Source organism: Caretta caretta, chromosome 6 (genome assembly GCF_965140235.1).
Source record: "Caretta caretta isolate rCarCar2 chromosome 6, rCarCar1.hap1, whole genome shotgun sequence".
In the NCBI taxonomy this organism is placed as follows: Eukaryota; Metazoa; Chordata; order Testudines; family Cheloniidae; genus Caretta; species Caretta caretta.
In genome coordinates, this window is record NC_134211.1 from 105,152,596 (window position 1) to 105,180,158 (window position 27,563).

At 40.0% G+C, this 27,563-nt stretch overlaps 1 protein-coding gene across 2 annotated transcripts in view; it reads left to right on the forward strand.

Annotated features, from left to right (window-relative positions):
- The window catches only part of AK7 (adenylate kinase 7), a 66,827-nt gene that overhangs the window by 910 nt on the left and 38,354 nt on the right, over window positions 1-27,563 (forward strand). For both annotated transcript variants that reach the window (XM_075129858.1, XM_048855200.2), the window contains exons 2-9: window positions 8,181-8,366; window positions 10,765-10,873; window positions 12,654-12,748; window positions 13,344-13,454; window positions 21,603-21,686; window positions 25,287-25,375; window positions 25,976-26,066; window positions 26,905-26,982. In XM_075129858.1, the coding sequence (XP_074985959.1) occupies window positions 8,181-8,366; window positions 10,765-10,873; window positions 12,654-12,748; window positions 13,344-13,454; window positions 21,603-21,686; window positions 25,287-25,375; window positions 25,976-26,066; window positions 26,905-26,982 (843 nt within the window). The remainder of the gene's footprint in view (window positions 1-8,180; window positions 8,367-10,764; window positions 10,874-12,653; window positions 12,749-13,343; window positions 13,455-21,602; window positions 21,687-25,286; window positions 25,376-25,975; window positions 26,067-26,904; window positions 26,983-27,563) is intronic.

Consider the following 27,563-nt stretch of genomic DNA (forward strand, 5'->3'; position numbering starts at 1 on the left):
GAATGCCTGGTCGAAAAGGGACCCTGGCAGCTCTGGTCAGCACTGCTGCCCGGGCTGTTAAAACTCCGGTCGGCGGTTCAGTGGGGCTAAGGCAGGCTCCCTGCCTGTCATGGCCCTGCACAGCTCCCGGAAGCAGTGGCATGTCCCTCCTCCAGCTCCTAGGCATAGATGCAGCCACGGGGCTCCCTGCACCAGCTCAGCAGCTTCCATTGGCTAAAAACAGTGGCCCATGGGAGCTGCGGGGGCAGCGCCTGTGGACAGGGCAGCGCGCAGAGCCATCTGGCTGCGCCTCCGCGTAGGAGCTGGATGGGGGATTTTCCATTGCTTATGGGAGCTGCTTGAGGTAAGCACCACCCAATCCCCCTCCCACCCTGCAAACCCCTCGATCCTAGCTCAGAGCACCCTTCTGCACCCCACACCCCTCATCCCCAGTGCCACTGCAAAGCCCGCACCCCCAACTGGAGCTCCCCCGCATGCTCCAGCCCCCTGCCCCAGCCCTGATCCCCCTCCCACCCTCCAAACCCCTCTGTCCCAGCCCGGAGCACCTTCCCGCACCCTGAACCCCTCATTTCTGGCCCTATCCTGGAACCCACACCCTCAGCCCAGATCCCGTACCCCCTCCCACACTCCAACCCTCTGCCTTAGCCCAGAGTCCCCTCCCTCACCCTGAACTCCTCATTTCTGGCCCCACCCTGGAGCCCATACCCCCAGCCAGAGCCCTCACTCCCTTCCGCACCCCAATCCCCTGAGCCAGCCCGGTGAAAATGAGTGAGTGAGTGAGGGTGGATTGAGTGAGTAGGGGGCGTGGCCTTGGAGAAGGGGTGGGGCATGGGCTGGGCCCCATAGGAGGCGGGACAAGGCTGTTCAGTTTTGGGCGAGTAGGAAGTTGGCAACCCTATCTCTTCCCTCCTGGTGTAACCCAATCTCATACCTTGTAATTCTTTGATGACATTGCCAAACTACCATAGCTCTGTCTATCTAATTACTCAGTTCTCAGTTTGCTGATTTCTGTGGTGCAGCACTTCCACATTGGTTACATAATTTCTCCAATGAATTCCCAACAAAACTGGGGGAATTAATTCATCCTCTTGTTGTGTACTTCCACCATCTGCCATGTTACTGAAGCCTACAATAACGTTGGAAGGATAATAGCATAGCACAATCTCATTTTAGTGTGCAGATGTATTTTCTCACTCTTCCAGATGTTTGACAAACAGGAATTTGATCCACAGGCTTCACTGAGTTTTGCCTTCACTTCTTTACTAAGCTGGCCATTAGCAGATATTGTTCTTCCAAGATAGACAAAGTCATCAACTCTTTCCTAATCTTCTCCATCAATTACATTCTCCAATATTGACAGCATTCTCTCCTATTTCCATGGTCTTGCTCTTCTGTGTATTGCTTTATGCTCATAAAGTGTCTTTTCATTCCATCCAAGTTTGGTATCCAGTATGAATACATCATCTGCAAAATGTAAGTCTTGCAGCTTATCTCTGCCCCAAACAATACCAGTGTCCTTAGCAGCAGCCATCACTTTTCTCATCACAAAGTCTATGACAATGCAGAAGAGAAGTGGGGATAATATGCAACTTTGCCTTATGCCAGTAACAATCTTAACCCATTCTGTGTCTCCACTTTCTGTCCTGACACAGCTCACAGACTTGTCATTCAAAGCTTTTATTAAATTAATAATTTTTGATGGAATTCTATAGTGACTCAAGACCTTCCAGAGGACTTTTCTTTGGACATCAACAAACGCTGTTTTAAAATCAAGAAAGTTAAAAACCAGCTTCTGATGGCATTCTAGGCCTTTCTCAATCATCTTCTCAAGGTGAAAATCTGGTCTGAACACAACCCACGAGATCAAAATCTAGCCTGTTCATCCACAAGTATTTATCAACAGCAGTTTTCATCCTATTCAAAATGATAATGCAAAACACTTTTCCAAGTACAGATATGAGTGTCACCCCTCTCCAGATATCACAAATAAATTGGTCCCCCTTTTTAGGAATTTTGCAGATAAAACCTCTTCTCCAATCTTTAGGACAGATCTTATTTTCCCATTCTGTACAACCTGCACATGTAATTCACCATCACTTACTCTCTGACTTTTAACATTTTAGCATCTATCTTATCATAGCCTTTACTTCTCTTCAGTTGGTTTATGATCTCAGTTACTTCCTCAAAGGTTATTATTTTTAGTGATATAGGTGAAGGTATTTCTTCACATACCTCAGTGTATATTAGTGGTTCTATCTGGTTGAGCACAACCTGTAAATGTTCCATCCAGTGGGCTCTCTGTTCTTCCTTTCTGCTTAAAACTGTACCTTCTTGGGTATTCACAGTGGCACAATGGTTTAAAAATTGTGATGTCAGTTGTTTAGATATTAGAAAAAGCTTTTTAAAATACTCTTGTATGCCTCCTCAGCTTCCATCCATTCTCTTATCTCTTCTGGTTTATCTTTTAACTCCCTTGTTTTAGTCTGCATATTCTTGTTGCAGAATAGGTCTCACTGCTGTCAGATTCTTGTTGAATTCTCTCTTTAATTCCTTCCTCTCTTCAACAAGCCTCCATGTATTGGGTTGGAGTCAGTCTTCTTTCCTAGGTCTTCCCACCCTCACTGAAGTCCTGGCTGCATCCACACTTGCTTCTTTGAAAAACTCCCATTGTTCTTCTGTGACCTCCATGAGTGCCTTTAACTCTTAAGATCTGTTGCTAAGCTGCTGCTTGAAATTCACCTTCACTGCTGGATCTACTAACTTGCTAGACATATATGTACCCTCTGCCTTGCGTGATGTTACTTTCTTTAATTTTATTTTGATTGTCCCAATGTCAACATGGTGGTCACTTCTGACCTCAGCATAGGTATACACCCTGGTGTCCAACACTGATCTTTTCCAACACCTACTAAATAGTAACATGATCAAGCTATTTCTGGGTAAAGACATCATTTGATCTTCATGTCAGTTTGTCTATTCTTGTGTGGAAATAGTATAATTGCGTAGCCTTCAGAGTTCAGCAACATTTTTCCTATGGTCAGACTGGTCTGAGATGCCATGTCTGCCCGTAACATGTTCATATCTAGTATTTCATCACCAAGTCCATGAGGACAACAACGCTAATATTAGGAGCACAGTGGCCTTCCTAATTTTTCCCCCAGGACTATTTTGGACACAAGTTAGAACACAAGGTCATTGCTAGGTCCAGGCCCTCCCCCAACCCCACTCTGTTTCACCCAGTGAGAGAGCCACTTTCAGGGCTACAGTGCTAACACCAGGACCATCAGACCTCTCAAAAATGTGGCAATACTCTTCCAAGTTCAGGCCAAGTTTACACTAGAAACTATTGCCAATATAGTCAAGTCAGTTAGAAGTGTGATATACCATAGAATCATAGAAATGTAGGGTTGGAAAGGACCTTGACAGGTCATTAAGTCCAGCTCCCTGTGCTGAGGCGGGGCTGGGGCAGAGATGTAAAGGGCCCAGGGCGGTAGCAGCGGCCGAGCCCTGGGCCCTTTAAATCGTCCCCGGAGCCCTGCCACCGCTTCCCCAGGGCTCCGGCAGGCTCCGGGGATGATTTAAAGGGCCTGGGGCGGTAGTGGCGGCCGGAGCCCCGTCCCTGGAGACCTGCTGCCGGAGCCCTGGGGAAGCGGTGGCGGGGCTCCGGGGACGATTTAAAGGGCCCTGTGCTCCGGCCGCCGCTATCACCCAGGGCCCTTTAAACCGCTGCGAGAGCCCCCGGCTGCCGCTGTTACCCTGTGGAGAGGGAAGGAGGCACTCGCCGGTACAGGGCCCAAGGCCCCCCCCCTTCCAGGGGCCAGAGCCGGCCCCAGCCCAGCCCCGTACCAGTAAGTCCCTAGACTTACTTTCACCCCTGACTAGACCAGTAATTCTGTCAAAGAAGGAAATTAGGTTTGTTTGGCATGATTTACTCTTGACAAATCCATATTGTCTATTACTTATTACCTTATTATCCTCTAGATGCTTACAAACTGATTGTTTAATAATTTGTTCCAGTACCTTTCCAGGTATCAAAGTTAGGCTGACTGGCCTATAATTCCCCAGGTCCTTTTTATTCCCCTTTTTAAACGTAGGTCCTTGTTTGCCCTTCTTCAGTTCTCTGGGACCTCACCAGTCCTCCATGAGTTCTCGAAGATAATTGTTAACTGTTCCAAGATGGCTTCAGCTAGTTCCTTAAGTACCCTAGGATGAATTTCTTTATGCCCTACCAATTTGAATATAGCTACTTTATGTAAATATTATTTAACCTGTTATTTCCCTATTCTGGCTTGTGTTCCTTTCCCCTAGTTAATATTAATTGTGTTAAGCATCTGGTTACAATTAAATTTTTAAATGAAGACTGAAGCAAAATAGGCATTAAACTTTTCAGTCTTTTTTATGTCAGCCATTATTAGCAGTCCTTCCCCACTAAGTAGTGACCTAAACTTTCTTTCATCTTTTTCTTGCTCCTAATATATTTATAGAACCTCTTCTTGTTGCATTTTATGTCCCTTGTTATGTGTAACTCATTTTGTGCTTTAGCCTTTCTTTTGTTCTATTCCTTAGCAATTTGTCCATGTTTCCATTTTTTGTAGGTTACCTTTTTAATTTTCAGGTATTAAAGAGCTCCTGATGGAGCTATGTTGGCATCTTAATATTATTTCTAACTTTTTATTGTGTATATGTATTTTGCAACTTTTCTATACCTCCAAAAGCCCTAGTTTTGTAGATGCAGTTATAACAGCATAAAAGTATTTTTGCCAATACAGCTTATTTCGTTCAGGGAACTGCTCAATTCTATGCAAAAGCATCTTTTCCATGTATTAGCCATATCTAAACTCAGAGGGTTTCCTTGTATAGTTGTACAGAAAAAACTTTTTTTATTGTAGTCCTGGCATTTCTCACTTATGCTTAAAGGACCTGTCACTTACAGTAGACTGTGCAAATCTTCATAATATAGTATTTTCTCTCCTTTCTTACATGCTTTCATGAGCAATGAAATAGTTAACAATATTGATGTTTAAAGTTTTATTACTCCTTATCTGAATTAGCCTTCATTTAAATGAATGGGGTCGGTCACACCTCAGAGTTATTGTTTCAGTTTCTGCAAACACTGGCCAGTTCACTTTTTTGAGTTACTCTCAACAGCCACAACAGCTGAAGTCTTTTTTTTTTAATAAAAGCTGAGACTCTGGAGAACAAGAAGGCAACATGAAAAGGGTACAAGGAGATTGTGCCATCATGCTGTACTAGCATGCAAACCTAATCTGAGCCCTGCTTTCTGATCTACCGTTGAGCTTTGACATCTTTGAATAGCATTGTCATAGTCACACTGAACAGAACTTGGTATCACAAAAGTGGGATTTTGAACAACCCATGCTCCACAGTGAGTTAAGAAGCTCATTAATTCAGCCTTCTAATAGTGTACACCATTTATTTCTCATGTCAGTGGCTTTCAAAATACTGGAATTAAATATGTCACAAGTATAACAGTGTTGTTTTTTATTTTGCGTGATTTGCCTTCACCCTCAGAACTGTGTAATTCTTAGGTTTCTTCAATTAAAGTTTTACAAAACCAATGTTTCATGATATGTCAGGGAAAACATTTTTTTTTGGTCATCTATTTGGATTTAAACACCATCTCTCATACACACGCTAGCCATTGTTTGCAACTTTAATGGTTGCAGCTTGGTACTCAAACACTATCTAGCTGCTAATAAGTGACACCAAGCAGTGTTAGTATAAACAAAAGTGAAACTGACTAGTCTGTTTTAATTGTTTTAACTGAGGCTAATGCAAAAAGCAAACCGTGCAAATAATGACCATGCATTTATATTTAAAAATTATTTCAGTCTTAAAATGCTTCAATGTACAGATGTGATAAAACCAGGATAGAAACCCTTTACAACCACAGACCCTAGACTAGGATTTAAAATGTGATGTGAGAATGTGTTAACTAATATGTTTCCAAAGTTTAGCATTGGCAAGGCTGTATATACGTTAGGCTGGCCCCAAGATTTAACTCACCAGTTTAGCATGTGTTAAAGTCAGTGTGCCTTGTTTACTCTAGACTTTTAAAATGTGTTATTTTATTTTAGTTTAGACAAGTTCTGAAGAGAAATTCACATATCTTTGTTCCTTAGGGAAGGAGAGAAATAACATAATTTTTATTATGAATCTTGACACCAGTACTAAATGCTTTGATCCTTTAGCTTCTTATACATGGATGGGCAGCTGCACTATACCCAGAGCCCCACTGACTTCCTTGGTTAAGTTGTAAGCCCATATGAAGTCATCTGTAGGATTGGGGCCTAATTTTGTACAGTGCTTAGATACCAAGGTGATAGATTCCCTGATTATATTGGATAAATATAGAAAGAAATTTGAGAGAATTCAGATTTGTATCCCTGAATCCAAATTAGTTCTGTGGTTTTGGTCCCTCCTTGAATCCAGTTCAGGATCTGATGTGAACAAAATCTTACATGAATAGCTGTTATCAAGATCATTCAAAAATCCAAGATGGCAGAAATCTCATGAGAACCACACACATGGTTTTTGAGTAACAGCCGTGTTAGTCTGTATTCGCAAAAAGAAAAGGAGTACTTGTGGCACCTTAGAGACTAACTAATTTATTTGAGCATAAGCTTTCGTGTTGCATCTGATGAAGTGAGCTGTAGCTCACGAAAGCTTATGCTCAAATAAATTGGTTAGTCTCTAAGGTGCCACAAGTACTCCTTTTCTTTTTACACATGGTTTTTGGGACTTTCAAATCTGATTGATTGGTCTATAAATCCCAGATCTTAACTACAGAACACTCCCTTGGCTCATCTCTACCCAGGTGTTAAGTAAACAAGTCAAGATTTTTAAAGTAATTTGAAGCAGTGTTTCTTAAATGAAATGCAACTATAATTTCCTGCCATAGGCATTGTCTTTTTTTAAAAAGTGAGCAATTGCTGAAGGACATCAATGAAAAGCTGATATCTTAATCTGTGAAAAATTACGTTCGAACCTCAACGTTACAAATACCTTGGGAATGGAGGTTCTTTGTAGTTCTGAAATGTTCGTAACTCTGAACAAAACATTATGGTTGTTCTATCAAAAGTTTACAACAGAACATTGATTTAATACAACTTTAAAACTTTACTATGCAGAAGAAAAATGCTGCTTTCTTTTTTTTTTTAGTAGTTTACATTTAACACAGTACTATACTGTGTTTGCTTTTTTTTTTTTTTGTTTACTTCTGGTTCCAAATGAGGTGTGTGGTTGACTGATCAGTTTGTAACTCTGAGGTTCTACGCAGTGTTTCTCAAATGCAGCCACCGTGGCCGCAAGTGGTCATCAGGGGCTTTTCTTGCAGCCACTGCCTCCTGGGCAGTGGTTGAGGGGGACCCTGCCACTCCCCCTCCCTCGCCCCCCCCGAGACACAAATGCTGGAGGAGCAGGCAGCTAGTGAGTTCCCCACCTTCCTGGGGACAGTAGGGTCGGGCTCCAGTCCTGGGGTGGCGGGAAGCAGGCTCTGGCCATGGAGTTCTAAATCCCAGCTGTGGGGCTCCCCCTGCATCACCCCTGGTGCCCACTGCCTCTGCTGGCCTGTCATGCATCTCCCTGTCTCCCAGTTCCCCCCATCGACCTTCCCATCAAAGGCTTAATTTGTCCCCGGTCTTGCCAGGACTGAGTAAGTCTGCTGCTGTGAAAAATGATATTTGCATGTTTGTTAATATCACTTTTCACAGCAGCAGACTTACTAGCTAGCAAATCTTTTTTAAAAAGCAAAAGAAACAACAACAAAAAAGTCAAGAACCTTCAGAACACCTTATTTGTGTTTCTGTTCTGGTCCAGTAAAGAATAGAGACAACTGTACATTATTTTTATTGTTGAGTCTGTAAAAAGATTTAATAAATTACAATAATTTGGACATATGTATGTGCATATTTATTTATTTTTCCTAAAGTTAATTAAGAATTTTGGGAAAAATTGTTAGTGTGGCCACCAGCAAGAGTTGGTGGCCGCATTTTGAGGCCACCAAAAAATTTGTTGTGAGAACCCCTGTATCTACTGTACCTGAAATAAACACAAATTGTGCATTAATATTGAAGAGGGAAATTGTTTACCATGTGTACAGATATTAAACTGAGTCTCCTTTTATTTATAGATCATTTTTTCTGTCTCGTTTGTTGTAGTATTTATCTAACTGTGTTGCTGGAGCATCACTTGAAGAAGTGGGAGAGGAAGAAGAAGAAGAAGATGAAATTATGTCAGTTATAGATGTTACTCTCAGTAAACCAAAGGAGGGAGCCTACCAAATAGTGGGGACTCTTTCTAAGGCACAGAGTATGAAACCAGATTTTGCTCAGGAAACTTACACAGTGAGTAACAGTCTTGTTAAATTGGTAGTAAATAAATATTTTTGTCTTTTTAGGTCATCTTTAAGACAAACTTTGGATTACTCCAAACCATAAAAAAAATATATATATAATATATATTGTAGACTTGTGAGTATGATTTATATATTTCTAAAATTATTTTCTACCTGTTCTTTCAGAAGTACTACATTTGTATTTTATTCTCCCTCGTTCCTGTACAGCCTCTTTCTAGGTGATCTCATCAGCTCACAAAGGGCCTGATCCACAGAACACTGAAATTAATGGAAAGACTCACATTGCTTTAAGTGTGCTTTGGATCAGGTCCACAATGGATAGGCTGGTTTCAGAGGGGTAGCCGTGTTAGTCTGTATCAGCAGAAAGAAGGAGGAGTACTTGTGGCACCTTAGAGACTAGCAAATTTATTTGAGCATAAGCTTTTGCAGGCTAAAGCCCACTTCATCAGATGCATGGATAGACTGACATCTCTATGCTAATGACTCACTCGTCTACTTTTCTACTCCTAGCTTGTCTTTCTACATCCAGACATCTCAGCCTCTTTCTCTGACATCTCCTTCTCACCATCACTTTAACCTTAGAATGGCCAAAACTGAACTCCTTGTCTTTCCTCCCCATTTTATCCATTTCTTCATACTTCATGGAAATGATGTGTTTGTTTATTATGTGAGCAATGTGAGATGTATGATGGCTTTAACTATTCACTGAAGCCAAGATTTCAGCAGTGACTTGTTATTCTGAATGCCTCAAGAATTGAGTGCCCGACTTGAGACACCTAAATGACCAATTGTTGAGAACGTGGATGCTTGTCACTTTTGGAAAATAAGGCCCCTCTAAGGCGTTTTTTTGTATGTGGATCACAAAAGTTAGTAAACATTATTAGTCCCACTTTACATTTGGCCTAATTAAACAGAGACATTTGAAACTGTGCTATAAAATTTACTGTGGCTTAGTGGACAATAAGAGTCTGTGACAGGGTGCTGGGCATGAAGTGCTTAATCACCCCCCTGCCATGCCAGCCCCAGTCAAGGAGAATGGATTGGGGCTGGCTGAATAGCCCTGCTTGCTTGGCAACTAGAAGCAGCTGCTAGCCTAATTAGCCAGGGGCTATAGAGGCTGTGAGGTGGGGGAGGCCAGACGCTGAGAGGGACTGGTGGCTGTGGTCTGTTGCTGGTGAAGTCTGGCTGTAAATAGATAGTACGCTGGTGGTGGGAAAGAACTATAAATAAAATACATGGATGATTGCATCAACCTGAGGCGTCCCTGATTGGTTTTGGTGAGGGCAGCAGGGGCAGAAGCAAAAGGGTCCCAGCTGTGCCTCAGTATAGGGTCTGTCTCCTCAGTAATCTGATTTCTGCTCTTAGTTCTAGCATGCGTTTCCTATGGAATCTTTGGAAAGTTACTAAATTCCTAGATTTGGTCCTGATCCAGAAAACTGCTCCTTAACAAACCCTGTACTCACACTGAGCATCTTGCAGGACTGGGGCCTGAATGTGCTTTAGCTAGGCAGATAGAGGGACTTGAATGTTACACATTTTATAGAAATGCTGTGTTACCATTTTTACAAAAAAGGAGCAATTTTTCAACTTTTTTAATATAAAAAAATATTTTTCATTTTTCTTTTTCTGGAATTACATGAAGGACAAAAATCAGCCTTTTAGTGGTTGCAACTTTAGCTAGGGAGAAACTCTCACTTCTTTATAAGACAACACCCAATTTCAGAGCTAGGCCTGGAACACTAGTCTTCTAGTTATAGAATCAAAAGTCTTTACAACCTGAAGAACAGGATGATTTCTGTTGGCTGTCAACTAGCCAACTGTTAATAGAAAACAACACACGGGTCTTGATCCTGCTTCGGATGAAGTCAATGATGCTGGGAGAGATGGGGAGGAGTGGGGACGGGGCGCACTTGGGGGAGGAGGCGGAATCGTGTCTGGGGCCGACGGCACTGCTGATCAACTTCTCCCTCCAGTGCCTCCTGCACGCTGGGGGACAGCTGTTCAGGGGGATGCAGGAGGTGCAGGGAGGGAGGGAAGGGGAGGAGCGGGGATGGGGTGTGCTCAGGGGAGGGGGTGGAAAGAGGTGGGGAAGAGGAGGGGCAGGGCTGGAGAGGGGGCAGAAAGAGGTGGGGTATGGCCTTGGGGGAAGGAGTAGAGTGGGGGCTGGGGCTGAGTGGGGAGCTTTAGGGTAAAAATAGGGTAGGAAAAAATGTAAATCAAAATGGGGGTCCTCAGGTTGCTAAAGTTTGAGAAGCGCTGCTCTACAGCAATCTGCACCCCAGATCTGCAGCGGGAAAGTGCAAGTTAAAAGAAAAAAGAATTTTGGGCAGGGGAACTCATTCTTTCTATAAAAGATTATTGGGTTGTTGGTTTTTTTTTTTCTCCAGATCTCTACTCGAGAAGAACTTCTAGGTCACCTACTCGAGTGTGATGTTATTATTTATAACATCACTGAAGATGCAAATCAAATTGAAGAAGCTACTTGGGCTGCTTCTGGTTAGTATAATCAGTAACTGAACAGAAAACTCCCTGTTATGCAGCAATCAGAATTTGCAATAGAAACTTTGTTAAATAAATTGAGATTTGTAATTTGCTATGATATGAAACCGGGTTCCTAGATGAAAGAGCAGTATGGAGAAATGGTGAACTTTAATTACTGCAACACACATTGGATAGGACATATTTGTACTTCAAAGGAGTCAGTAAACTTTTGATCAAGTAACAAGACAATGGCAGCCAAAAATAAATACAAATGTATTTTAAAGGGAAAGCTATTAAATCAATGTACATTTTATTCTCAATGAACAGAGTAGCATATTTGTGACACAGAGTGTAAAACTCCATCAAATCAGAATTCTCCATTCACCCTACTAGTCGTATTTTGCTTTGCTGTCTTTTGACAAGATATCTCAAACCTCATTATCAGAAAGATAGCTTCCTTTCCATTTCCGGCTTGTTGGTTTCCTAGCAGCAAAGAATGCATCTTCCACCAAGATGCTTTACAGCAGCTGGACCACATATTAATTTGGATATGCAATTAAAATGTGAAATGGTTAAATTCTGTTTACAGTACAATGCATCCTTTATTAATACTGCTCATGTATAGCTTTGCTTTGGACTCTGTGGGGACACTCTGCAATGCAGCAAGTAGAGGGTTTGACAAGACAGGAGAGGGGGAAAGGCACAGGAAAAAATCTGCAGCTATGTAGATCCTCCAATCCTCCTCTCATCTGGGCTTCTTAAGGGGCCATGGTGCCTTCTCTACCTGTTGAGCTGGAATAGCCTCCATCGAATGGCTCCATAGCCACTCTGTGACCTGATAGGGGACATTTATTTCCTTCAAACAACTGCCTACTGCCCAGCTAATCTGTTTGGGTTGGTAGTTGGGTGGAAGATTTTCCCCTTTGCCATTCATATCGACATCAAGATTCCGTATTTTGCAAAACAATTTCAACTATATTTTGACTTAAAACTTCAGTAGAACCATTATGACCCACCACTTGCTATTATACAGCCGACAATTTAACCCATGTTAACTGCTTTGCAAAAGATTCCTGCAGTGAAAATGAGAAGGTATTCATATAACATTTAAGACAATTATACTTGCATGTTTACAGTGTAAATATATAGGTCATATCATAGTTATTTGAGTGGAAAACAAATAAACCTTAACCCTAACTATATTATTTAGCTCTGGATTAAAATAAGGGGGCTGCATTATTAGAATAATTCTATAATGTTTTATTCTAACCATGAAAGCAATACATATTTTAGTTTGCTATCAAGATCGCAGTGATTCATCTTTATTGACAAGTGATTTTTTTCACAGTATATCTTAAGGGAAGAGATGATAATTTCTGGCAATTTAATCCTATTATATTATCTTAATTTGCTAAGCAATAAGAAATATGTATTTAATATCAAACTTAATGACAGTTATTTGCGGGGAAAAGTTATGTCACATTGAACATTGTAGTAACTGTTATTGTGGAACGTTATTACTTGAAAACATAAATACAGTAGAAGTAATGCTGCTTACAGTAAAATAAGCACTTCACTAGGAGGGTGGTGAAGCACTGGAATGGGTTACCTAGGGAGGTGGTGGAATCTCCTTCCTTAGAGGTTTTTAAGGTCAGGCTTGACAAAGTCCTGGCTGGGACGATTTAGTTGGGGATTGGTCCTGCCTTGAGCAGGGGGTTGGACTAGATGACCTCCTGAGGTCCCTTCCAACCTGATATTCTATGATTCTATGATTCACTTTGCTTTGATTATACAGCAGTACATGGAGAGGTACTACATTTTGAGAAACCAAAGTTATTTATCTTAGTTTCAACAATAATGACATGGGCACGAAGCAAACCTCTTGACCCAGTAAGTAATATTCATTTTTGCTGAATATTCTCTTTTCTGTTAAATATTTGTAGTATGTACCCTAGTTGTAATGAACATGGTCAACATCAGCAAACTTATTTTCACTGTTGATTTTTGCACCTATGTCACTGACTGCAAAACTTTGAGTTTATATATGTATACATATAGTAAACTAATTAAATAGACTATTCGTGTGTGGAGTTACATGTAAAATTTACAGGATTGGGACCATAGATAACCAGGTGTGGCATTTTGTAGCATCTTTTTGACATTCACAAATTTAAAGTCTTTCTGAAACTGTATATGTTAATGATGTGAGAAGCAAACTTCAAGATTTTGTTATGCTTGTTTTCCTTTTAAATAGTTTTGATACATCTACATTTTTAAAAGCGTTGATCATTTGATTTTTTTCTCAAAGATTTCGAGAGTTTCTTTTTTATACATGTTTAAAAACAGAGGCTTTTTATATACAATGTAAATTGAATTTAAAATGACTGTGTACTTTTTAAAAATATCTTGGTTTTAAGCCATGTAGAACTTTTTGAATGGTTTTTCAGGAAAGTAGGACATTTTTCTTAGAGTTTTTTCTCTACAGGATGATTCGGAAATTCCTTTTACTGAAGAAGATTATCGCAGAAGAAAACCTCACCCTAACTTTATGGACCATGTAAATGCTGAAAAAGTGATTATCAAACTTGGAAAAACAGTAAGTACTGTATCACAAAATAACCTATTTGAATGCAGTTCTTTTTTACTTAAACTGAAGAATAACATCATCTTAATAATAGAAATTGTCTGCAATGTTTAACTGATTTCTGCAAGTATGTTAACTCCTTGATAAATGTGAATAGCTTCCAGTGGTGGTAATGTGAAATGTGTAAAAATACCGAGAAGGGAATTGACCCTTTAGAGATTTAAATGTGTGTGTTTATTTTATATTAACCTATTTCCACTACAAATTCATGCTGTTTTACTGAGTCAATGAATAAATCATACTTATTTCATAAGATATGTGTTCATGTATTTGTTATATTAAAAATAGAATTGGAGCTGGGGGCTTTTATGGGGAAAAGACAAGGGTGTGGAAGGGTGGGGGAAAGGGAATTTAGTATGTGTAATTTGAAAAGAAGAACAGCAGCAAATAAATTCTGGTTAGTTACTAAGTTATTGTTGTGTCTAATTTAAATACTTTGAAGGTTCTCAGATAGATACTGTGGTGATGGGGCACATAAATTCTGAGCAGTGAGTATCTAGATAGACTCTGATCTTGCAACAGGCTGTGTGCCGCCAGACTGCTGTGTCTGCATGGAGCCTCATTGGCTTGTGTGTACTCCATTGCAGAATCAGGGCCACAGACTCATCCCAAACACCTAGTGTGCATATCATCACTCTGATCACTTTGCATGCATGTTATAACTTTTTCCCCTCACCCTTCATCTGTCTTTGTCTTTTTTAGATTGCTAAGCTCCTTCGGGAAGACACTGTCTCTCTTCATGTTTGATCACTATTGCCATATAAATAATAATAACAGCAGTCCAATTCCTGCTCTCCTGGCTCATACTAAATTCCTTAGAGCATTGTAGAGGTTAGAGCAGAAAACTGGAAACCAGGAAATACAAGTGTGTACTCTAGGGAAAACTACTCATTCTGTATAGACCTGGCCTTGCAAGATGCTCAAAGCCTCCAAGAAATATTTAGATGAGGGCACCATGAGACATGAAAGCATTCATCTCTTTGTAGGGGGAACTCACTATCTTACAGGGTTAGGCTGTACATAAGCTTGGACATCAGTCAGTCTAGTTTGGGCCGGGGGGGGGGGGGAATGATGACCTCACCAAAAATGAATATTTTTACTCTGAATTAAGTGTAGCACCACTTGTTCTGAGAGAGAGAATGGCACTGCAAATCATACTTGGTTCTCATATGGCTAATGACAATACAGAACATTAGCCATGGCATGACAAGACAATCAACAATATTGTATAAAGTGCTGTGGCAAGCCAAAAAAAATTGCCTTTACTTCCCTGATATGTATGTTATGAAATTTCCCTCACAGGCACAGTATTACCCATTATGGGGGCCAGAGGTTACACCTGGCCTCCAAAGTGTCTGACATTGGCCCTTATGAGAAAAAATATACTGGAATAGATGGACCACTGGTCTGAATCTGTGTGGCTATTCCTATGTGCTAAGTCTGTGCCTAACCAGGCTACTAAAGGTGTTAGTATATAATTACCTTTTAAACAGGTGCATGCATCAGAGAAGAATGTTGGAAAAGCTTTCTCGTGGCCTTATTTTGCAGCGATAGGAAAACTTTCTTGTTAATTAGTCTGAAAAATAACCACATGAAATCTCTTTGTCTTTGTTGTGACAACATTCAGCTTGGAACATTCAGTACAAAGAACAAGACAAATACTAACACAGAAATGGTTTACAATGGCTAGAATGGTTTCAGTGGTAGCCGTGTTAGTCTGTATCAGCAAAAAAAACGAGGAGTCCTTGTGGCACCTTAGAGACTAACAAATTTATTTGGGCATAAGCTTTCGCGGGCTAGAACCCACTTCATGGCTAGAATGTGACATCTAGTGGCTTTAAAGAATATTGCAAAAGAAGTTGAAGAGCACTATTTGTCAGGCAGTGACTAGACCTGCAATAAGAAAAGGAGTACTTGTGGCACCTTAGAGACTAACCAATTTATTTGAGCATGGTGCCACAAGTACTCCTTTTCTTTTTGCGAATACAGACTAACACGGCTGTTCCTCTTAGACCTGCAATAGAGGTCTTCCTACGGGATGGGGAGCAGGCAAATACCGGACACAATGTTGGTATATAATACTTTAAATGCTTTTTATTGATAACAAAACAAACCTTACTTTACAGTTCTATTTGATAATTTTGCATTTGTACACATTGTATTGCTAGTACAGTTTTATTGTTAATCTTAGACGCACCAAATAGATTTACATTTAGAGATGTTTTTAAGGCTTGGGCTTGTTTGAATTGGAGTTTTACACTTCTAATATTTTGTTTCAATAATGCACCAAAATTGTGTTACATGTGTCTGTATAGCCCCCAAACTTTACCCAACGCTGACATTTTCCCTTGTAACATCTTAATATTAAATGAGTTTAAAACTTCAGCTTCAGCACCAGTACCACCTACCATATATTTTCCTATACTTTTTTTTATTTTGTATGGTTCTGTTTCCCCATTGTTGTTGCCACGCTTGTAATCAAGGCAAGGCATATTGCGTGCACTCCGGATGTTGTGCATTTATGTTTACTTGCACTTCTTTTAACTACATTGTTTGCTTTACAATAGTTGGGGCTTTGATTACTTTTTTTTTATATGGCTCATCTGCCATGATTTTTGGTGCAATCCTGTTTACTGGTTTTTGATTAATAAACATAAAAAATGACCATATTTCTGAAAATACATTTTCCCATTAATTTTTTAAAGCAACTTAATCTTATTATTATGGAAGGATTTGCCATTACTCCATATTTTCATAATTTAAGAGCCATTGACTTATTTTATTTTACATGAGTATTAGCCAATTTTTTATTTATTAGACATTTAGGGTGACTACATCAAATTTTAAACTTTAAAAGGTACAGTTCAGAGTACTTATATTTAGATTGTTCTCATTATAACTAAATTTAAACATTAGTTGACCTTCCCCCCTTAGTATGTACAAATACCTTGATTGCTTTTTTAAATTTTTTGGCTTTAGATATTTGTATGTCGCATTTTTGCCATCTTTCCACCATATTTTAAATTTTATCTTAAAAGGCTTTTTTTTTACATTTGGTTTTGTTTGGTTGGTTTTTTAATTCTGTTCCACTAATAGTTTAATGTGTTATTTCCTTTGATGCATACCTTCATTTTAGAGGTGCTTCCATATGTATATTTATGTACCCCTAAATTTGTCCAAATATTCAAAAAACATAAAAGCCAGAAATGTTTACCCTTTTTGAATTATGAGGATTCTTAATATTGAAGCCATGGCTATTATTCCATAGGAATAATGTCTGATGCTTTCGGACGTGTTATTTTAAATACTTATACTAACCTTTTCTATTTTTGCTTGAGCTCCGGTACTATTATTTTTCTAAAATATAACTCACACAACACAATTTTTCACTAAGCACAAAATGCAAAGCAAAGCAAGCATAAGCAATAAGCCAATTACAAAAATTGTAGCACCGTATTTACACTTTAAATTCAAGGTCCATACAGGATAATTTTCGGTGCAATTGGGCATTCCTTTTTCTTTGTAAGATAAACTAAAAGAATAAAAAGGAACATTATTTAATTTTTAGGCCATAACTTGAATTGTGATGTGTGGACCCACTTTTTTTTTTTTAAATGTAAATCTGTACTACAGTAGGTAAAATTTGTATTGTAAAATCTGTACTACAGTAGGTAAAATACAGTAGGTAAAAACAGTAGGAAAATGGTTTAACCCATTTCGACTTCAGGACATGATTTTTTAATATTAATTTTAAATACATTACTTTATTTTTGATTTTTCATAATTTACTGTTCTGAGCCACACAAGAATTTACATACATACATTAATAATGGCACTTTGTCCCCCACGATTTTAACACATGCTTCGATTTTACCACATCCTGCTTTATTTTTAATTTATACATCGGGAAACTTCTTTACCCACACATCCTGTTGATCCAGTATAATTTTCTCCACTGCTTCTGCAGCATATATTCTTGGAATGTACCCTGCTGTCAGGACGCTTTCTGTCCAGCCAGGTACACGCCACAGAATTTCATTAGTTAAATACAAAACTAACCAATTCCTCTTCAAAAAGGGAGACCCCAATATTAGTGGCTCAGCCGCCTGATCTATCTGAAGCATTTGTTTTTTACAACAAAAATCCCTCACTCTCTCTCTCTGGGTATAGCTATTTCTACTGAATGATACATTTTTCCTGTTACTCCTTCCCCAATAAAGGAGGCTGCTGTAATGATCTCTGACACATATTGAGAGAAATTACAACTTTTATTTACAATATTTACATCAGCCCCACTATCCAATAGGGCATTTTTTAGTTCATTATCTCCCACAATGACAGTTGTCCTAGCCCTCCCATTTGAATTCCATTTTAATCTAGTTGCCATCTCCCACTCCTGAGGACCCATTTTCAGTGGGAGCAACTTGTCATCATGGCTTTCCTATCGAGCAGGTTTCTCTGAACCCTCAGCTTGCATACCTACAACCTTTTTCTGCTCCTTAAACATTTCTTCTTTCATCCTTTGCATTTCTTTGATCAGTTCCCATTCCACTTATTCATATTTACTCCCCTCAATTTTAAATACCTTCAAGCGATATTCCGAATTACATCTACTTCCTTTTAGGGCTTATTTTGATTATTCCACCCTCTACGTTCTTGCAGGGTGTTTTGTCCTCTACCACAGCTGCTTCCTTTTTTACGGTATCCTGATTTATAAGCACTTTCATTTGAATGTTATTGCTTCAACAAAAGGTACTCTGGGTTTTAATCCTTTTACCTGGCTTCGCCCTTTCATCATCCGTTGGCATACTATTCAGTGCTCCAGTGCATCCATAACAGTTAACCCCTCATCCTGGGCTGTTTGGTTCACCAAATTAGTAGACATCACTAATAAATTTTTGTCCAATCCTTTAAACACATCATTTTAAAATTACCTCTGATTCAAATCAACTGCCATCAGAGAATCAGCTGTGACATGTCTGGCGACCTTTGCCCTGGGATTAGTCACTGATTGTATTTCTTCAACCAATAATTGCAATGTTATTCTCCTTAACAGGTAATCCCTGGGTAAATTTCCAGGCTTCATGTAATCTGCACCGGATAACACTTTTATGGGTCTTTGACCTATCTCTTTCCCTAACAGCATAAAAAATTGGTATCAGTTGGTGTGCTGGCTGCCTCTCCAAAGCATTTTTCACTCAATCTACTGTCTGTCTAATCTCTCCAGTGGTAACTGCCTTGATAAACCTATAAGATTTACTCATTTTTAAATTCTCTGTTCCTCCTAACTCTGCCCACTGTACTAGCCATGTAGCCAATTTTTTTATATTTACTGGGCCTACTGACTTTACCATCAACTGTAAGTCTGACGAACTTGCAGGAATTATTTGTGTCTGCTCTGACTGTATTTCCCCCGCTGCATTCTTAATGGTTGATCTCCATTTTATCACTGCTACAGCCTTTTCTGTCTTAGGCTCTTCCAGCCATTTTCTTATTTCTTTCCTCAGCTTAGTATAAAGCCCCTCTCGAGGTTGATCAAATTCCCTTTTCTCTTGACCCCCTCACAGGTCCTCTCCATACCAAATATCATTGGAATACAAATCCAAATCTCTCTCTTTTTGACACACAGCCCAACTTGCAGCTCCTGTATTTTCACATGCTTTTTCAATGTTGCTATAGTTTTCTTGCACCAACTGTGAGAAACGCTTGCGATCTCCTTTTCCTTAGTCAAATTTTGAATTAACTGTTTCATTTCTATCACTTGATGGTCCAAATTATTCTTGTCTGCTTTAAGCTTTTCCCAATACATCATTCTTTTCTCCAATTTCCTATTTTGTTTCCCGATTTGTTCGAACTGAGTTTGCATGATCTGTGTCTGCCTCACTTCCCGCTTCAAATTTTCCTGGCAAGTTTTAAAATTCTCTTGTAATGTTTGTAACTCTGCACGGACTTCCTCATCACATGCAATTGCCTTTTATACAGCTTGCCACTACAGCCATACTATGGCCGTTTGCTTTTTACTGGCATTAGGCTTGTACAGCTGTACATGTTTCTCAAACATGTTTTCTATGGTATCAAATATTACATCTGGTTCCATTGCACCTTCCATCTAAGGGCACATCTCAAAAGCAATAATCTCCTCCTCTAACAGAGAAGGGGCTTTAACTTTAGTCCACAGGGTTGCTTCTTCCATCCCTTTACTTCTCTTCTGAACAGTGTTTTAAACATTATTACAATAACACCATGCGGTATCTTCCCACTTGTTTTTTTTTTTCCTTACAAATTTCACAAAAAAGGAGTCACCCTCATTGATCTTAAATAAGGACTCCCCCAACACTCCCCCCGTCTTGAAATCTGGCACTCCTTAATATCTCTCCCCCTCCACATTCTCCATCACATGTTAGACCCACAATAGAGGTCTCCCTACAGGATGGGGAGCAGGCAGGTACCGGACACGGTGTTGGTATATAATACTCTAAATGCTCTTTATTGATTACAAAACAAACCTTACTCACTCCACATTCACACTCCAAACATACTATACCAGAGTCCAAAGGTCAGAATGGTCCCGATGATCAGTTGAAATTTCTTCTGATCATAAGATCAGAAGATGCGGGGAGCTGGCGAAAACCACATCTATATCCACCCAGGACTCTGGATTAATAAACAACTGCAATTTGCAGAAATCGTAGGCCACCATTTATAGTCCATTTCATCACGTCATCAGTTCTTTGCCTTTGTTTACTCAGCCTTCTACCCACACAATTCCAAAGAGACAATCCTGGGTGGGCCGCCATTATCCAAGGCATGCCATTTCCTCCGATTTGTGTATAATTTTATATCAATCCAGCTGGTATTGTTTCCTTTTCTGCTGATTCTCCGTATTTTTCTCTGAATATAACAAGATTGTTTTAGCACAAATAGTTCTAATAGTTCTTGACCTTAAGTTCTTGCTTAGGTTGCCAACTTACAGTGCACGTATTCATGTCAAGCACGCTTTATTCGTACCAGGCCTCAATGACCTATAACATATTACATAAATATATGAATCACAATGTACCGGTATGTCAATATATCCCAGCAGACCTACATTGCAAGATTACAGCTTGATTATTCAAAATGTTAATACAATTTTTATAGTCACAATGGTGGATAATACATTCTCATGCACATGACTTATGGCACTGAAAAGATATTTTTAGAAGTCCTGAATCCTTTCAAAGGCCCACTAGCTCATATTTCAATGGTCTATGGTAAATATTCCATCTTTAATCTCCCCTGATTCAAAATCTTTTTATTCCAATAATTATTAAAAAGTTGTTAGTCAACTGATCTGAGAAATATTTCCTGTTTGTTATTGTAAACTTTTAATTATTTAAATATGCAAACCAGGTTCCCTTTATGTAGTATTTTGTCTATAAAGTCAAGTTTATAACTATAATTATATGTTTCTGAAATGCTGTAAAAGTGATTTCAAGAGATACATTATCCTCATAGTGAAAAAAATAGACAGTCACTTCTGCTTCTGCTTTCTGATTTTGTCCCTGCATGCTTTGCGCTATTCTTTTGTATTTATCCTTAGCAATTTATCCATGTTACCACTTTTAGTAGAATTTCTTTTGATTTTTCAGGTCATTAAAGATGCTGGATGGGAATGTAACAATTCAGTCTCTTGAAAGAAGTTATCTCAGAAAAGTGGATATAACATGTTGATAAAATACTTAATTCCTCTCTCTCCTCATCCTCTGCATCCAAAAGAAGAGCTGCACTTAGATCATTTTCATGCAGATTTAATTAACCCCACTGGCAGGAGTGGCCTGTCTGTTCTTGATGAATCTCACTTGGATTCAGGATACTTTTGGGAATGGTAGTTCCTAGCCTGCTTGTTAGTTTCACTGTTGGTTTCTGCTGGCAGTATTAGCAAAAGGCCTATTTCCCCATTAGTAGTTATGTAGGAATTCATCTCACTTCCACGCTGAAGTGATGTAAGTGAACTATTCCATATATAGAATTCAAGTGCAATTTCACGGTAAGTCAACAAAATTTAATTTACAACATTGTTCATAGTGTTTTTTAAAACTTTCCTGTTTTACTCCACAGAACAAAAACAAATTTTCAACCTATGTTGTTGCTTCAGGCCTTCAGTATGGAGCTGAAGAAGGAATATTTCACTACTTTTTTAAGGTAGACTTTTTCAATTTTGGTGAAGTTTAGTTTAATATTGCACAGTTCTTAAAAGTAAACTGAAAAGGAATTTAACAAACTTCTAACTACAGTATTACTGTATGCTCAATGTCTCTACTAACAAGGCAGAGCACCTGATCCAATGCCTCTTGAAGTCCATTCCCATGGTCTATGCTTAAAACTTATACCAGCATGTATCAGGGTGGTGACCTGCTCCAGGGCTGAAAGGGCTTGAAACCAGTCCTGGGAGAGGGCTTCAGCTGCGAGGGGGCTGCTGCTGAGGAAAGCAGCAAGCCTCGGCTGACTGGGGAAGCTGCCACAGCTTGGCCATGCCCCAATCAGGGCACAGTTGGGCCCTATAAAAGGCTGTGAGCCAGGAGCTCAGGCAGTCTCTCTCTGACTGTAGAGAGGGAAGGACCTGGCTGCCTGGGGACTGAGCAAACTACCTGAGTAGAGCAGCGCTGGGGAAAGGCAAAAGGAGCTGGGGAGCTCCTGCCTGGAAACCCCCAGGCTGCAGGGCCTTGCGCGGGGCCTAAACAGGTTCTGGGGCTGCGAAGGGACAGCCCGGGGCTAGGTAAAGGCAGTAGGTCCTACCTCTCTTGCCTATGATTACTGGCTCTTATACTGCAGTCTGCCCCAGAGAGTGGGGGCTAGATGATGACTGGCAGTAGGTGCTGAGGCAAGGTGGGATTAGGGGGTTGAGGGTTCCCTGGGGAGGGGAAACCCTGAGAGTGAGGGGACACTGCTGTGGCAGAACCCCCAGATAAAGGGGCACCGTGGTCCGGGAGGGACACGGGGGCCAGCAGTGGCGGGACACCAGCAGAGGGTGCTCTGGAGCTGGTAAAAAGAGCTAATTCCTGGACAACCAGCAGGAGGTGCCACAGGGGTGAGTTGCGCACCGTTACACAGCATAATTGTTTTGACCAGTAGTGTGAAAAAAATACACACACTAGTTGACCCAGTTATTTTGGCAAAACCTCCATTAGAGACACAACTATACCGATAAAAAAGTACTTCTGTTGACATAGCTAATGTTGTTTGTGGAGATGGTATTACTGTGCCGCAAGAACTCTTCATTCTGACAGCACATGATGTGTCTACACTGGGGGTCTGTACTGGCATAGCTATGCCAATATGGAATCATAGAGATTTAAGGCTAGAAGGGACTTTGAAAGGTTATCTAGTCCAGCCCCCTGTGCTGAAGCAGGATCAAGTAAATCTAGACCATCCCTGACGGGTGTTTATCTAAACTGTTCTTAAAAACCTCCAAGGACTAGGATTCCACAGCCTCCCTTGGAAGACCATTCCAGTATTTAACTATCCTTATAGTTAGAAAGTTTTTCTTAATAACTAACTCAAATCTCACCTGCTGCAGATTAAGCCCATTACTTCTTGTCCGACCTTCAATGGACATGGAGAACATCTGAATAGCATCCTCTTTATAAAACCCCTTACCATATTTGAAGACTGTTATCAGGTCTATCCTCAGTCTTCTTTTCTCAAAACTAATATACCCAGTTTTTTTAACCTTTCCACACAGGTCTGTTTTTCTAAACCTTTTAACATTTTCGTTGCGCTCCTCTGAACTCTCATCTTTCTGAAAGTGTGGTGCCCAAAACCAGACCCAGCTGTGGCCTTGTCAGTGCCAAATACCGCAGGACAGTTACCTCTAGTGTCTTACATACAATACTCCTGTTATCCCAGAATATTAGCTTTTTTTGCAACTGCATCATATTGGTGGCTCATAATCAACTGGTGATCCACTATAGCCCCCAGATCCTTTTGAGCAATACTACTGCCTAGCCAGTTATTCCCCATTTTGTATTTTTACAGTTGATTTTTACTTCCTAAGTGGAGTACTTTGCACTAGTCTTTATTGAATTTCATCTTGTTGATTTCAGACCAGCTCTCTAATTTCTCCAGGTCTTTCTGAATTCTAATCATGTCCTAAAAAGGGCTAGCAACCCTTCCATCTTGGTGTCACCTGCAACTTTTATATGCTTACTCTACACTCCATTATCAGTTATTAATTAACATATTGAATAGTATCAGATGCAGGATAGACCCCTGTAGGACTCCACTAGATACACCCTCACAGTTTGACAGCGAACCATTGATAATTACTATTTGAGTATGGTCTTTCAATCAGTTATACACCCACCTTATTGTAATTTCATCTGGACCACAACTCCCTTGTTTGCTTATGAGTTTGTCATGTGGGACTGTGTCAAAAGCCTTACTAAAATCAAGATATATCAGTTCTACAGCTTCCTCCATCCAATAGGCCAGTAACCCTGAAAAAAAGGAAATTAGGTTGCTGCTTGAGAACTTACTAGAGACTGCAATTAAATAATTGTCTGACCCCACCCTCTAATTTCCCACAACTGTGACTATTTCAATCGATAGTGCAAGAAAAAATGCTTAGAATAAACATTGATATTATTCCTTGAAATTATATATTTAAAAAAATCAAATTCTTCCCAGCCTATAAATACAGCTATGCCAGCCTAGGCCTGTAGTGTGGACATGGCCACATTGAGTCATTTAGCAGATTTTTAGTTTAAAACATATTCAGTCATTCCACAGTTTTTGAACTATATCCCAGTATATCCTATGTTGGTAAGGGTATAGTGTAAGACAGTAACATTCCTGCTGTGCCCCCGGAGCCTCTCCCAGGGCAGAGCCCCCAGCCTGGCCAGGACTCCCCTTCCCGGGCCCCAGCCCCTGCTCCCAGGGATGGTGCCGCTTGGAGGGAAGGTAAGAGAGACCCTCCCATTCCCCCCACCCCTGGAAGCGATGCCCCTCAGTCACCCCTGGGCTGCAGAGGGAGGAGGCTAAAGAGGTTCAGGGGATGTGTGGGCAGGCGGGGGAACAGTGATGCTTTAGGTGGCAGGAGGCAGGTGATGGAGATTCAGGCAGCAGGATGGGGACAGGGATTTTGGGGCGATGCAGGGGAGTCAGGCTGCAGGTGGGAATTATGGGGCTGAGGGAACCGAGGTTGGAATGGAAGGACAATGTGGTGGGGGGGTCCCTGCGAGGGAAAGGTGGATGTGGGGAGGGGAGGCCGGAGGGAGAATGTGAGAGCAAGAGGAGGCTGGCTGGGGAAGGGAGAGCCAGGGGGCAGGGAATCATAGAATCATAGAATATCAGGGTTGGAAGGGACCTCAGGAGGTCATCTAGTCCAACCCCCAATATCGTATATCTATCATGGAACCCCAACGGAGTATGCAGCCTGCCTGCTGGGGATTAGGAGAACAATGTTTTTTTCAGTAAAGTGTGATTTTTTTTTCCCTCGCCCCTGAAGCTTTCTTTATTTCTATTTTCATTTTATATCCTTTGGGATATAAAATAATAATAATAAAGCTTTTCCAAAACTGAGCAGTTTTGTCAAAAATGCCCACTAACTTTGTAGGCGCTTTGTAGACTGCTCGCCTACATCAGCAGCTCGCAGAATTGATTACTCAGCTGTGGCTCAGACTCACATCCAAGAAACTGAACATTAAAATTCAGGATGTACCTAGTTTCACCAACTGTACATATGTTCCTTTTTGCAACTCTAATTAAATATAACCCTCCTGCTTCGTTTGTATTTATTTTCAGACAGCTTGGCTTGGTGAGACTCCTGCAATACCAGTTTTTGGAGATGGAAACAATTTTCTTCCAACCATTCATGTTGTTGATTTAGCAGCGTAAGTATGCTTTTTAGGGATGGCCATCCCTAGAAATGCTTAGTATCCATATATGTACCAAAACCATACCTACCAGTGGAGATTTCAAACAGCTGCTACCATTTTTTTTAAATTATTTTTTAAAATGGCATTGTATTGCAGTTGACTTTGGCACATCATTTTCAGGCAAATGGAGTTTTAAATATTTCCAACATGAAATAGGCCTTCTGGAAGTAATAACTTACAGGCACATTGAGGCAATGCTTTCAAGAAATTCGTAGAAGTACCATGTCCAGAACATAGTACCAGTCAACCAAATGAAACCAATGTGGAACTGCACTACAGTTTTTGAAACCAGGATAGAAAGGACAAGTAGCAGTTTGGTGTATATTTTCTAGAGGCATTGTTTCATATTCCTGAATTGTCTTGGCCAAACTGAGATATCTACGTATCTTATCTTATGAATAAAAATCAATATGAAAATAGCATGCTTTGGAATATTTACCTTCAGAGTTTCCTCATACCCTTTGCCTCGGGGTTGCTTCTATATTATATTTCATATTAAAGACACAATATTTTTCCTTCCACTAATGGGCATTTATTGCATTTGCTATATTGCAGGGTGTTACAAAATATAGCCGACCATAGGCCAAGGACTCACTACATTGTGGCAGTGGATGAATCTATACATACTCTTCAGGCCATAGTTAAGGTAAAACAGCTTAAGATTTTGTTTCTTTGTCGAGGTATCTTTTTAGTCTTGTAAATCCTTAGGCCTCGCTCTGTTAAAAGTCCCTGAATCTTCTCTGAATAATTCTGTGCAACAATTTTATAAAAACTAGTCTTGAAATCCTATAATGCAAAATGTGGACCCAGTCCTGCAGTCCATATTCAGGCAAAATTATTAGTTTCAAAAGGGGTTTTGACTGTGATAAAGGGCTGATGGATTCGACCTTATGTTTTCATCCAGTTCATATATACTGTAACTAGGCAGTCAGTGTCTTTTTGAAATTCTTTTTTCCCTAGAATTGTAGGAATATAGTTTGTTACTTTGTTTAATCACATGCCTTGAAGCAGAATCCAGCAAAGTAACCTGGAAGCTGCTGTGAAGTAGCAATCTGGTGATTTTAAATCTCTATTATTTAAAAGTGCTTTCGAAGTAATTGGCAATTTATTTGCCTACCGACACTGAAAATTGAACATACTAGGACAGAGATTGTCAGATGGTAATCCATGGACTTCAGAGCCTTTTTTCTGGTCGTCTGCAGAATGAAATATTTTGAGAATCATGTAGTGGGAGTGTTGGGAAATAAAGCAGGTCCATGGTTGGCTCTTGGCTTTACGATGTGGTCCATAAAATAGAAAGCTTGCACACTCTTTTTTTCAGTACAGATAGCAAAAAAGATCTGATATACAGCCTAGCAGAGGTATTCTACCATGTCTCTAAACTTGATCTAGTACACACATGTTCTTCAGATTGCTGTGCATGTCAGAAGTATGGATTAGATGAGTACCCAATTTAATATGTGTACAATATTGTTTTCTGACAGTGCATTAGCAAAAATGTTGGACCAGGAAAAATCCAAAAGATTCCAAGAGAAAACGCTTTCTTAAGCAAAGACTTGACGGTTAGTATTTTGTTTCCTTTTTTGAATATCTTCTTTAAGGAAGGGATATGAGATGAAAATATAAATGCCATGCAATGTATTCTTTTCTTATTGTTTACATCAGCACAAAGATATGACACAAAAAATATGTCAACAAAAGTGCATAAACTATAATTAGATAAAGTAAATGAAGAAGCAGGTTATAAACCACATAACAGAGAATTATGAGGAGTTTTTGCTAGTATGTAGAACCTGATCCTGAGGCTTTCCAGTGGCGTATTGGAGCTGATGTGAGTTGAAGATGCTAAGCACCTCACAGGAGGCCCGCATAGAATTGAGCCTTTATTGAGGAAATAAGATGTAAATAGTGAGCTACAAAATTTTTTATTCTGATTAGTCAATAGGATGTGGCAGATGTGAATTGTTTCTGTATTCTTACAAGCAGCTTGGAGTAAACTAGGTATGAATTGTCAAAGGCATTTTAGAATGTGTCCCTTTAATATTTCAGTGCAAGGATAATTGGGTGAATATGGTCTGTGTTATAAAGGTCCTTCTATCCTTAAAATCTCTGAATGAGAATAGATTCAGGAGTTAAGAGAGAT